Source organism: Misgurnus anguillicaudatus, chromosome 2 (genome assembly GCF_027580225.2).
Source record: "Misgurnus anguillicaudatus chromosome 2, ASM2758022v2, whole genome shotgun sequence".
In the NCBI taxonomy this organism is placed as follows: Eukaryota; Metazoa; Chordata; class Actinopteri; order Cypriniformes; family Cobitidae; genus Misgurnus; species Misgurnus anguillicaudatus.
In genome coordinates, this window is record NC_073338.2 from 16,567,501 (window position 1) to 16,580,967 (window position 13,467).

The 13,467-nt window shown below is 38.8% G+C and overlaps 2 protein-coding genes across 3 annotated transcripts in view; both read right to left on the reverse strand.

The window, feature by feature from the left end:
* Nucleotides 1-13,467, reverse strand: part of LOC129441882 (uncharacterized) — a 429,034-nt gene that overhangs the window by 4,639 nt on the left and 410,928 nt on the right. Inside the window, exon 18 of the mRNA XM_073858135.1 lies at nt 411-584. Within this exon, the coding sequence (XP_073714236.1) occupies nt 411-584 (174 nt within the window). The remainder of the gene's footprint in view (nt 1-410; nt 585-13,467) is intronic.
* The window catches only part of LOC141368958 (NLR family CARD domain-containing protein 3-like), an 85,942-nt gene continuing 84,555 nt past the window's right edge, over nt 12,081-13,467 (reverse strand). For both annotated transcript variants that reach the window (XM_073873812.1, XM_073873802.1), the window contains one exon: nt 12,081-12,249. In XM_073873812.1, coding sequence (XP_073729913.1) covers nt 12,081-12,249 — 169 coding nt within the window. The remainder of the gene's footprint in view (nt 12,250-13,467) is intronic.

Consider the following 13,467-nt stretch of genomic DNA (forward strand, 5'->3'; position numbering starts at 1 on the left):
ATGATAGAGAGGCAAACGTGAAAGATTGCAGCTTTTGGAGTCATACACCCAACAATGTTCATTTAATACTGGGGATTTCGCTGTATTCATCTATTGCATTTTGTCTTTCTTCATAATTTTAGTATTACTTTCTCCAAAAAAAAATCCAGGAAAATTAAGTTAATTTGACACAGAATGACCAGCAGGTGTTCACCATTAATGTCTTAATCATCACTTCATTATCTCATTAACTTCAACACTGCTTCAGTGTTAAATTTTAACACCAGTCTCTACACACACCCATCCGGGAGTGGACCATATATACACCCACAGTGTTCATTTAACACCGGGGATTTTGCTGTGTGTGTTTGTGCATGCATGCGTGTGTGTTTAAAAATTGAATATATGAAGAACATGAAGATATTACTCACTGTAGTTTTTGTAGTTTATATTGTGGATCTTTCAGTAGATCAGAGAGCAGCTTCAATCCTAAATCTCCTGGTTTATTAAAGTTCAGATTCAGTTCTATCAGGTGTGATGGGTTTGATCTCAGAGCTGAAGCCAAAGCAGCAAAACCTTCCTCTCCAATACTGCAGTTAGACAGACTGAAGAGAGAAGAAAAACTCCTCACACTTACAGCAAATAAAGTCATGAATTATAATTATATGTGTGTGACTATTTTGAGCAGCATATAAAAGTAAATATTTATTTACAGATAAAAATAAATGATTTAAAAATAAAACTGTGTGTGTGTGTGTGTGTGTCTGTGTGTGTCTGTCTCTATGGGCGTGTGTGTGTGTGTGTGTCTGTGTGTGCGTGTGTGTGTGTGTGTGTCTCTATGTGCGTGTGTGTGTGTGTGTGTGTGTGTGCGTGCGTGCGTGCCTGTCTGTCTGTCTGTCTGTCTGTCTGTGTGTCTGTGTGTGTACCTGGTAATTATCACGTTGTGATAATTACCAAAGATAGGAATACCAGTGTTTTTGTGACCTTGTGGGGACATTTTGATGTCCCCATGAGGAAACAAGCTTATAAATCAAACAGAATGATGTTTTTTGAAAATGTGAAGTAGGAGAAAGGTTTCTGTGATGGTTGGGGTTAGGGAATGGGGCGGGTAAGGGGAATAGAATATACAGTTTGTGTGGTATAAAATGCATTACCTCTATGGAATGTCCCCACAAAACATGGAAACCAGAATGTGTGTGTGTGTGTGTGTGTGTGTATCTGTGTCTGTCTGTCATTCTGTGTGTGTGTGTGTGTGTGTGTGTGTGTGTGTGTGTGTGTCTGGTCTGGTCTGTCTGTGTGTGTCTGTCTGTGTGTGTGTGTGTGTGTGTGTGTCTGTCTGTCTGTGTGTGTGTGTATGAAGAACATGAAGATATTACTCACAGTAGTTTCTGTAGTTTACAGTGTGGATCCTTCAGTAGATCAGAGAGCAGCTTTACTCCTGAATCTCCGGGATTATTATAGTTCAGATTCAGTTCTCTCAGATGTGATGGGTTTGATCTCAGAGCTGAAGCCAAAGCAGTACAACCTTCCTCTCCAATACGGCAACCCCACAGACTGAAGAGAGAAGAAAAACTCCTCATACTTTCAGCAAATAAAGTCATGAATTATAATTATATGTGTGTGACTATTTTGAGCAGCATATAAAAGTAAATATTCATTTACAGATAAAATAAATAATTTTAAAATAAAACTGTGTGTGTGTGTGTGTGTGTGTGTGTGTGTGTGTCTGACATGAATAGTTTATAATGACATGTTTATTATGCTATTACCATGGTTTATGGGGACACAGGAAGTGAACTGATAACAAGATTACCTCCCTATTTTAATCCCATGCCAATCATGTTTGTAGTAGCTTTGTGCATTTAGATAAATTATTAAATACATTTGAAATGTCCTAGTTTTACTGTCAGCAGAGTATTTTGAAAAGGAGTTTGATATTACACAGTTACACAAGAGGTGAAACTGACACGCTAAAAAACATACTAAATGGTACTTTTTCATAGATTAAAGACTGGCAACAGGTTTTTGTGACATTGGGATTAGGGATTTGGGTAGGTTAGGGGAATAGAATATAACTGTTTGTACAATATAAAATGCATTGCGTCTATGGAAAGTCCCCATAAACCATGTATGCCTGACTGTGTGTGTGTGTGTGTGTGTGTGTGTGTGTGTGTGTGTGTGTGTACACAGCAAAATCCCCAGTGTTAAATTAACACTGCTCAGTGTTTTTATAATCCACACCAAGATTGGTGTTAAAAAACACTAAATCAGTGTTAAAGTTAATGAGATAATGAAGTGATTGAGTCATTAATAGTTAACACCTGCTGGTCATTCCGTGTCAAATCAACTCAATTTTGGAATTGTTCCTGTCTTAAAATTTTTATTTTGTTGACTGTTTTTCTGGAGAAAGTAATACTAAAATGAGGAAGAAAGCCAAATTATTAAATGCGATAGATGAAATCACCATAGTAAAATGAACGCTATCATCATCTCTCTTTGAAAACTAAAATTACAACTTGCTTGCAGAGTTACATGGATAATAGGTTTAACTTCTAAAGAACTGCTGTAAATCTGGTTAATAAAGTTAGTCACCATTGCTCCGATTAGTGTTTCCTTTAGTTGGGTACTTGGGTCTTGAAGTTTAGTGTTAGTTTTCTTCTGCTCGTTGGGGCAGTGTGTGTATAAAATGTATTGGTTGAAGCAGAGGAAGATGAGAGAAATGAACTCTATAACTGTTGCTATGTTAATTAGTATGAAAGTATAAGTCTTGGGATTCAATGATCTCATAAAAATTTAGTCACTGAATATAAGTGTTTTATTTATGTTCTGCCAACCCTGTGAAGCTCCCATGAAATCCAACAGTGCTGTAAAAGTACCCTGAAGAGTTAAATTTTGTTTACCCAAATCTAATCTGGTGTAAGTCAGACAATCAACAACAAAGCTTCATGCCACAATGCATGCTGGGTACCAGGATTGTAGAAAACTCATTCATAAATCCCATCATGCATTGCAACATGACAAAAATTTAGCAACTTTCTTACCATTAACTGTCACCATTGTTGAGATTTGTTGAGAAATCATGAAGTCTCTCTTAAGCAAAATACAACAACAACAAAAAACATGCTAAAGCATTACGACAGTCTCATTCAATACAAAGTCATTTGCATAGAGCTTATTTATATGCCTCTTTCTTCATAACTAATTTGTGATCAAATGTTTCAATGATTTGTAGAGTAGAATATAATAAAAATAAATTGAGAAGGTCTGGAAGGTTTTCCCTCTACATGAAGCAATGAACATGTGGTCTTACTAAAACATTGTTGCTATTGCTAAAAGAGGAGAGTTAGATCAGTGAAGGTCAAGGGACAAATGCCTAACTAAAGGAAACACTAATCACAGTAATGGTGACTTAAATGAACGCATAACAAACACAAACTTAAGATTTAATGTGCTACATTTTGTGATAAATGTCTATTTGACTTGTGAGCAGAGGCGGACAATCCATGTTCCATGAGTAAAAGTCCTCTCCAGTATTTTGTTCCAATCACCTGTATTTTCTAATTAGCACAGTTTTTCAGCAGGAGGTGACCTCCTGACTCGTTGTTGTTTTAAGCCCTCAACGAAGCCTTCAAGGCAGCGCTGCTTGGAAGGCACTCCACGTGCCCTGAGCGTTTCAGCCAATCACAGCACTGGTGCTAGATATCGAGCCTTCCGCCAGCTTCTGGCAGTTCGAGCTCACCATTGGTCAGGTGAGTAGCTCAGATTTAGTAAGATAGGAATGTGACTGTTTTTGAATTCAGCTCGAAGTTTTTCGAGCGTTTAAGTGACGTGTTTTCACGTCTTCATGTGTCTTCATGCGATTTTCTTTTTGTGCCAGTTTCACATATTTTCATTTTTTCAAACCATTGTCTCTAAGGATTTAGGTTAGATTTGTGGTTTTCCTCTCATTTTTTTCAGCTGTTTTCGCGTGAGGATAAAGTTGGGTTTGGCATAAATGTGGATGTCATTTTACGCATTGGTTTATATGTCAGAATTTTAAACCATTTTCGGTTGTGGTTGGGGTTTAGAGTTGGGTTAGGGTGAGGATGTAATATTCTGTAACAGAAAGTTGTTCTAACCCCAATCCCAAGCGACAAAAAAAAGGAAAATCAGTTGGGTAACCAATACATGAAACTGGCACGAAAAAGAAAGTCGTGCCACAGACACGTGGAAACACGTCACTTAAACGCTCAAAACATTTCAAGCTAAATTCAAATTCAGTCACATTCCTATCTTACCATATCTGTGCTACTCACCTGACCAACGGTGAGCTCAAACTGCCAGAAGCTGGCAGAAGGCTCGATATCTTGCACCAGTGCTGTGATTGGCTGAAATGCTCGGGGCACGTGGAGTCCTTGAAGGCTTCGTTGAACGAGCCAGGAGCTCACCTCCTGCTGAAAAACTGTGCTAATTAGCAAATCCAGGTGATTGGAACAAAATACTGGAGAGGACTTTTACTCATGGCACATGGATTGTCCGCCTCTGTTTATATAATATGCACGCGACTATTTCCAACATAAGACAGAAGTCTTACTTAACGCGTGCAACTCGTCATGACCCGGTTTGGAAAATCCAGTGCTTCAAACACACACGCTGCTACCTCGGATAATAAACTATATCCATTGTTTCCATAAGGCTGTCTTTCTTCTCCTTATATCCAAAAACACACTTCTTCTTTCGTGCAATTGTTGACTTTTGTAATTAAACAAAGCTGAGTGGCGTGACAAGCTGTGAGCAGCTCTAGCGTTTCCCGCTGATTGACGGGTGGGCAGGGTTTTCCGGGGGAAGTTTTCCGGTGGAAGCCCATATAAAGAAGTGATACATATCGAAAACCCCTGAAACGTCTGTTAGAACTGTAATCGAAAAAAACTTGCCGAAACTTGTACGAACCCTGGCGAAGTGCATTCGGCACAGAAATACTCTGTAACACGTCCATCTGCTGTTTTGACACTTTGCCTACGTTTAGCATGAGGAAACAACTCTATAACTGTGTTAATAAGTCAGAATGCTTGAAATACTATTAAACCCCCCCTTTAAACATGAGCTCAGGGGCAGAAAGAAATTTGATTGGTTTACAAAAATGACCAATGAAAGTCCTCAACCGGAGCCTTCAAGGCAGCTTCTGCAGTGAAGCAGTTCGAGCTCACCGTTGGTCAGGTGAGTAGCGCAGATGGTTAGATAGGAATGTGACTGGTTTTGAATTCAGCTCGAAATGTTTCAAGCGTTTAAGTTACGTGTTTCCATGTTTTCACCCGTCCGTGGCACGACTTTCGTTTTTGGCCAGATTCACGTGTTGGTTACTCATTTTTTCCCTTTTTTCAAACCATTGTTGATTGGGGTTAGATTTGTGGGTTTTTTATTTTTAAACTGTTTTCGCTTGAGGAGCAAGTTGGGTTTGGGTTGGAATGGCAGTGGTTAATATGTTTATTTGTCAGAAATTTAAACTGTTTTCACTTGATGTCGGGGTTAGAGTTGGGTTTGGATGTCATTTTATGTAACAGAAAGTTGTTCTAACCACAACCCTAAGGGACAATGGTAAGAAAATAGGAAAAACAATTGAGTAACCAACACATGAAACTGACACTAAAATGAAAGTCATGCCAAGGACACGTGAAAACGTGGAAACACACAACCCAAACGCTCAAAACACCTCGAGCCGAACCCAAAACCAGCCACAATACCATCCAACCATCTGCGCCACTCACCCGACCAACGGTGAGCCCGAACTGCTTCACTGCAGAAGCTGCCTTGAAGGCTCCGGTTGAGGACTTTCATTGGTCATTTTTGTGAACCAATCAAATTTCTTTCTGCCCCTGAGCTAATGTTTAAGTAAAACTCCTATCTGAACTGGTTTGGGAAAAAAATCACGCTCATTACCATCAGTTACACTGTGATGAAGGTGAGTTTCGTGTAAGATTCATAACATATACAGTGTTTTACATGTAAGAGTTTCTGTGATGAAAGCATTGTTGACTCTGATGAGGACTACACTCCAAGGAAAATACTGCTACCGCATCGTCGACTCGAGGAAAAGCCACGCGATATTTACTCTCGTTTGATTTCTTTCTTCGTTTATTCCTTTTTTGCCTCGTTTGTCTTCGCTGACTGCAAAATGCAGGTACTGTGAGTTCTGAACGCTCTTTCTCTGCCGTACTTTTGCTCTTCCTAGAGTGCCTCGTGCACTCTCAAATCAATCAGGTGTGCGCATGTGTGGGCAGATCCTGTAGCAACAGGATTGGTAGCCATGGTCGTGAGAGAGAGAGAGTGACAGTCACGCAAGCCAATCATTTGTTTCGTCCCGAATGGAAATGGATAGCTGTGTTTAAAACAGTCGTGGGAGGTCTACAGACGCTCGGGTTTTGTCACCTCTTTTTCAGAGTACTTATATTTTACTTATGTATTGGTATGTTAAGACAGTTTAAACAAGTTTGGGAAAAAAGTTTTTTAGACAATTCCTGCCTATCCTGCCTTTAACAGTTCCCATGTACAATCATCAATCAAGTCAATCTGCTTATCTTACCACTATTGACTAACAACAGCTTCTCTTTTGTCCACATTATTACTTTACTGGTAGACCCTTCTGAAACCCAGATAAAGCCAGAAAATTTTACAATACACCATCTTAGTGTCAAATCATGTGACTTCAGAAAAAGTCTGTATACATCACTCTTCTACCACAATAGTTCAAGCAAATGTGTTTATTACAACATTTCTGCAATAGTTGTATGTAAAATACTTTAAACAAGCTTCAAGTGCCATACTACAGAAATCACTCATTAGCATAATGGTGACCTTATATTTTAGACCAGTGGTTCTTAACATTATTCCTGGAGGCCCACTGCTCTGCATTTTTTGTATGTCTCCCTTATTTAACACACCTGATTTAAATCATCAGCTTATTTTTAGAGATCTCCATGAACTGAACTGAGTCTGTCAGATAAGAGAGACATACAAAATGTGCAGAACATTGGGCCTCCAGGAACAGAGTTGAAAACCACTCTTTTAGTGGTTCCCAAATTCAGGTCCTCGAGACCCCCACAGAATGTTTTAGATGTCTCCTTATATAAAAAACACCTGATTCCACTCATCAGGCTCCTTCCAGCCTACCCTGCAAGTAAGCCTACGATGGCCCTGTCTGGGCATAGCCTAAGGGCCCCGCACAGGTTTGCTCATTGGCAAAACTTTGGCCCCTTAGAGCTGGCCCTGCATGGGCAGCCCTCACTTAACCCCCAGGAGCCCATACATAGAGAAATCCCCAGAGTTAAATAAACACTGCTGGATGTATATATTGTCCCAATCTTACAGAGTGTTAAAAAGTAACACTGAAGCAGAATTAAAATCCTCTTTCTCACCATCTCTGTTACTATTCGCACGGGATTAGTATTATCTGGGGACCTAGTGTAAATAAAAAATTACCTATACGTCTGAGTTTTGTGTGGCCGGTTCGCACGGAATAAGCAAAGCTTATGAGATGACAGATTTAGCGTCCTCTGCCTCTAGATGCAGTTTTAAAGATTTAAATTACTTTAACTGATCAACACAAATACAAGGTGCCAAAATATAACTGATTGCTTATCAGCATTAAAACCGCTATTAATAAAAACAAGTTTTTTTCTTTGTGTATCAACAACGTCTGCTCCGTGGACGAGGGAGCTGCAGCCAATGTAATGCCGATGGCTTTATTATTAAATGACTGACCACTTGACACTTGCCTCGGCATTTAGATATGCACAGAGGTGGAAATAGTAATAAAATATTCTACTTAAGTAAAAGTAAAGTTACTTTAATAATAACGTTTTACTTAAGTAAAAGTAAAGTTACTGGTCTAAAAATCTACTCAAGTAAAAGTAAAAAGTAAGTCATTTTAACTTTACTCAGAGTAAAAGCTATTTTTTTACAGCGGGGAGAGGTGGGGGATTCTAGTACCCAGCTAGCAGAAAAAAGTTCTAAGAACGTTCCCTGAAAGTTCCCAAGGTTCCCAAAAACATTCTGCCAACGTTAAAAGTGTCCAGTTTTCTTGACGTTCTAAGAATGTTTTTGTGTTGTCTGAACTTTAGAGGAATGTTACATTTTACCATTTTTAAACGTTATGACAATGTCATGTTTTAATGTTCACACAATGTTTAAAACAACAACTGTTTATAATATTGACCTCTTTGATTGTTATGTAAATGATAGAGATACATTGCATTTCATTATTTTAAAACTGTTATAAAACATTATTTCTGAATGTTCAGTAAAAATATTGCGGTAGAAAACACAATGCACTTAGGTTTAGATGTTGATCTTTTGTTTTGTTTTAATTTTAAGTCACAATTATTGTGAGTAGTGTTTGTTTTAGTTGGACTCTTGACTTTTTGTTTGCTAGTTTTTCTCTGGTTGTGTTAACTTTCTGTTAATACACCGCATTTGTTATGAACATGTGAAGTTAATAGTGTAATTCTGTGGTGGTTGGTACAGAATGGTATAAATCATCACCTAATTAATTTACTAATCAAAAGTTTATTTTCTGTCAATGAGATCCAGCACTTTCAGAGCAGTTTTTCATTAAGGAGTTTTAGAAACTTTGGACAAAAAATATTTCCTGTATAGTTAGGACGCACAAACATCAAGAATCAGGGTATGAATCTCAACCATGGTGACAAAGAAAATTGTCAAAAAATCATTATTTATCTATGCTGCAGTGCATGCTGGGAGTCCTGAATGAGATTTGTAATTTGTTGATACACAGCATGCATTGCAGCATTACGTTTTTGAATTAATTGTCACCATGGTTGAGATTTATACTCTGATTCTTGATGTTTGTGCGTCCCAATTATACAGCATACATTTTTTGTGCCAAGTTTCTTAGGTTGTTTTCACATATGTTGGTGCGCACCGTGGTGCGGCCTCGGAGCGCACCAAAATACATTGTATCATTTTTCAGTTAGTGCGATCCGTGTTCACATATATATATTTTTTACTTTACTCGAAATGCTGCACCGTACGCCATGTGACAACGGTCAGCGCTGTCATTGGTCTCTGACAGCTCTTACCGTCTCATGACCACCCCCACGTTTCCACGACAACCAGTCTGACAGGGAGAGCGCAGCTATCAAGACGTGGAGATAAATGATGCAAGTCTTTGCGAAGTTTCTTTGATTTTACGAGAAATTTAGTTGCTTTTATATTAAAGCCTTTCTCACGTTTCAGTTTGATAGAAAAGCCCTTAATGTCACTATTTGTGTGTGGAGGACAGCTATGCATTTATAAAATCATCAGCTCAAACGTAAAGAACACAGCGAATCTCTATGCAACGGACCAGGGTTGGCTTTTTTGTTGTTAACCCACAATATAACACCCGGCTCACGGCACAACGGAAGCCCAGTGGCTCAAACATGTGGAGAACTTCCTGTATTTGGTTCGGCCCGAGGTCCGGCAGTGTTCACACCACAGGTGGGTCGCCCCAGAGTTCGGCAACAGCCGCTCCGAGACCACCTGCTTAGAGCGGTCTCGGAGCGGCCGTTTAGTGCGCACCCGAGTGCGGCTGTTGTGTTCACACTGACCCAAACGCACCGTACTCGGAGCGACACGTCATTTGGGCAGACCTAAACAGTGTATATGTGAAAACACCCTTAAACTCCTTAATGACAAACTGTTGAGAAAGTGCTGGATCTCATTTACATTATTGACGGAAAATAAACTTTTGATTAGTAAATTAATTAGGTGATGATCTTTACAATTAAACCAACCACCAAAGAACTACACTATTAACTTTACACCTTCATAACAAATGTGATGCATCAACACAAAGTTAACACACCCAGGGAAAAAAACTTGCAAACAATAAGTCAAGGGTCAAGAGTCCAACTAAAACAAACACTAATTACGATAATGGTGACTTAAAGGGGTCATATTATGACATATTTTTAAGATGTAAAATACATCTTTGCTGTCCCCAGAGTGTGTATGGGAAGTTTTAGCTCAAAATACTCCACAGCTAATTTATTATAGCATGTAAAAATTGATAATTTGTAGGCCTGAGCAAAAGTGAGCCGTTTTTGGGTGTGTCGTTTAAAATGCAAATGAGCGGATGAAGTGCAAACACTGATCACAATGATGGTGATTTGTTGTAAGTGAAACTCAATTGTGCTGTCAAGTACTTTTTCCTTTTTTCTCTGCACTATGGCAGTGCTGTGGTTGGATATTGCAGATAAAGGGGGCAGTATTATTGTAATTCGCCTTACTACCTACCTCACAAAACAGGCAAAATCTGAACAACCTAATTTTTCACACGCTTGCAGAAAATGGCTTACCCAAACAAAGTTACTGGGTTAATCTTGATTACATTTTCTAGGTTGATAGAAGCACTGGGGACCCAATTATAGCACTTAAAAATGGAAAAAGTCTGATTTTCACGCTATGACCAGTGGCGGCTCCAGAGATTTTCTGATGCAGGTGCTATGGGGATGCTCAACACTTAAAAGAAGGTGCTTTACATTTTGGGGCGTTTCATTAAGGAGGTCGCAACGGACCACCCTTTATACACGCGTACACGCCCGCATTAACTAGCCTATACTTGTCCCACGACTATGTAAAAGTATTTAACACAAGGGCTATAGAAACAACATACATAAGCTTGCCAATGTAAACCTCTGAAAATATTTCACAGATCTGTCACAGTCTAGCCCTGAATACAACGGAGCAGCAAACGCAGCAACAGACACTGTGCACACTTCGGCTCAGATCACGAAATCACACAGCCAGTTACCAACACTGATGAATCAGCATTGTTTCTATTGTTGGAGCATCATAGGGTGACCATACGTGTCATTTTTACCGGACCCGGACGCGTCCTATCCAGGACCCCGGGCGCATCCTCCGGAAGTCGCACCTGTCCGCCGCACACGTCATACATAGAGGATTATTATTATTATTACAGAAAAGCAACCGTTACATTTTAAGGTAAGAATTAAACTACGATTGTATATCTTATGTTTTTAACTGAATGGCGTATGCGGTCAACAAATACGACTTCCGAAAGACGCACCAAAATCCTGGACAGGACGCATCCGTGAAGTATGACACGTAAGGGCACCCTATAGATGTAACAATGCATAGCCAAGATTTATTCTTTAAACACCAAATTAATTCAATTTGTAATAGCCAACAGAGGGGAAAATCAAGCACTTATCATAGACGTCTTCACAACAAAACAGCATCATCACTGATGTTGACGCAGTCAAGGGTCCTCATTTGAATGATCTCTCCGTATTTATAGCCAAAAGTGCCAGATTACTGGTCCTAGTGTGTCCACTGCTGTTCCTCGGGTAGTTTTTGGTGTATCCATTTTGGTGTATTTTACTCGGCTAAATTTCTAAACGCGCTTTCAAAAACAAACTGCCGTGCGTTAAGGTCAAAAGTTCACAGAGCGCTGCACCCATTGGCCAAAGATCATCACATGTTTGGGCGTCATGATATTTTAGCGAAATATATGTTTTTAAATTATTATTTAACTCCCTTTTTTAACAATATGAAAACACTATTCAAACATGATATTAAAATATAAATATAAAAAATTACAGACATTTCTTGGGGGTGCTGGGCGGGTGCTATTGATATTATAGCTGGAGCTACAGCACCACCTAGCTCCTCCCTGGCGCCGCCACTGGCTATGACCCCTTTAAAATTAAACAAAACATCAACATCTAAACCTAATAAGTGAATTGTGTTTTCTACAGCAATATTTTTACTGAACATTCAGAAATAATGTTTTATAAAATAATAAAATGCAATGTTTCTCTATCATTCACATAACAATCAAACAAGTCAATATAATAAACAGTGTGTGAACATTAAAACATGACATTGGCATAACGTTTAAAAATGGTAAAATGTAACATTCCTCTAACGTTCAGACAACACAAAAACGTTCTTAGAACATCAAGAAAACTGGACACTTTTTACGTTGGCAGAATGATTTTGGGAACGTTGGGAACTTTCAGGGAACGTTCTTAGAACTTTTTTCTGCTAGCTGGGATAGGATTGACGACATAAAATATTTTGATTGTTTTGACAGTCACTTACTGTAGTTTACAGTGTGGATCCTTCAGGAGATCAGATAGTAGCTTCACCCCTGAATCTCCTGGATGATTATAGCTCAGATTGAGTTCAGTCAGATGTGATGGGTTTGATCTCAGAGCTGAAGCCAAAGCAGCAAAACCTTCATCTCCAATATCACAGCAACAAAGCCTATAGACAGAAGGAGAAAAACTCACACTTAAAGGGGACATATTATGAAAATCTGACTTTTTCCATGTTTAAGTGCTATAATTGTGTCCCCAGTGCTTCTATCAACCTAGAAAATGTGAAAAAGATCAACCCAGTAACTTAGTTTTGGTAAACCATTCTCTGCAAGCATGTGAAAAAATAGGTCTCCTAATTTGGCTCCTATTGTGATGTCAGAATAAGGTAATACCGCCCCCTTTATCTGCACTATCCAACCACAGCACAACCATTTAAAGGGGTTATTGCGTGAAAATGTTAGCATTGCCACTTTGTAGGTTTGAGCAAAAATGTGTCGTTTTGGGTGTGTCTTTTAAAATGCAAATGAGCTGATGGAGTGCAAACACTGATCACAATGATGGTGGTTTGTTGCAATTGAAACTCAATTGTGCTGTTAATTATTCTCTCTCTCTCTCTTTCTCTCTGTACTAAATAGCTGTGCTGTGGTTGGATAGTGTGGTTGGATAGTACATCACAATAAGGGCCAAATTACAATTACCTATTTTTTCACATAGTTGCAGAGAATAGTTTACCAAAACTAAGTTACTGGGTTGATCTTTTTCACATTTTCTAGGTTGGTAGAAGCACTGGGGACACAATTATAGCAGTTAAACATGGTAAAAGTCAGATTTTCATAATATGTCCCCTTTAAGGGGGCTGTATTATTCTAATTAGATATCCTTATGACATCATAAGGAAAGCCAAATTTCAAATGACCTATTTTTGCTCACACCTACAAAGTGGCAATGCTAACATTTTCACGCAATGGCCCCTTTAATACGGAGAGAACGAGAGAGAGAGAAAATAATTCACAGCACAATTGAGTTTCAATTACAACAAACCACCATCATTGTGATCAGTGTTTGCACTTCATCCACTAATTTGCATTTTAAATGACACACCCAAAACGGCACACTTTTGCTCAGACCTAGATTAAGATTTAGTTTACGTCTTTAAACAATCTCATAATATGTCCCCTTTAAAAGGGCTATGGCATGAAAATCTGACTTTTTCCATGTTTATATGCTATAATTGGGTTCCCAGTGCTTCTATCAACCTAGAAAATGTGAAAAAGATCAACCCAGTAACTTAGTTTTGGTAAACCATTCTCTGCAAGCATGTGAAAAATTTGGTCATTGAAATTTGGCTCTCCTTATGATGTCATAAGGAGCTCTTATTATAATA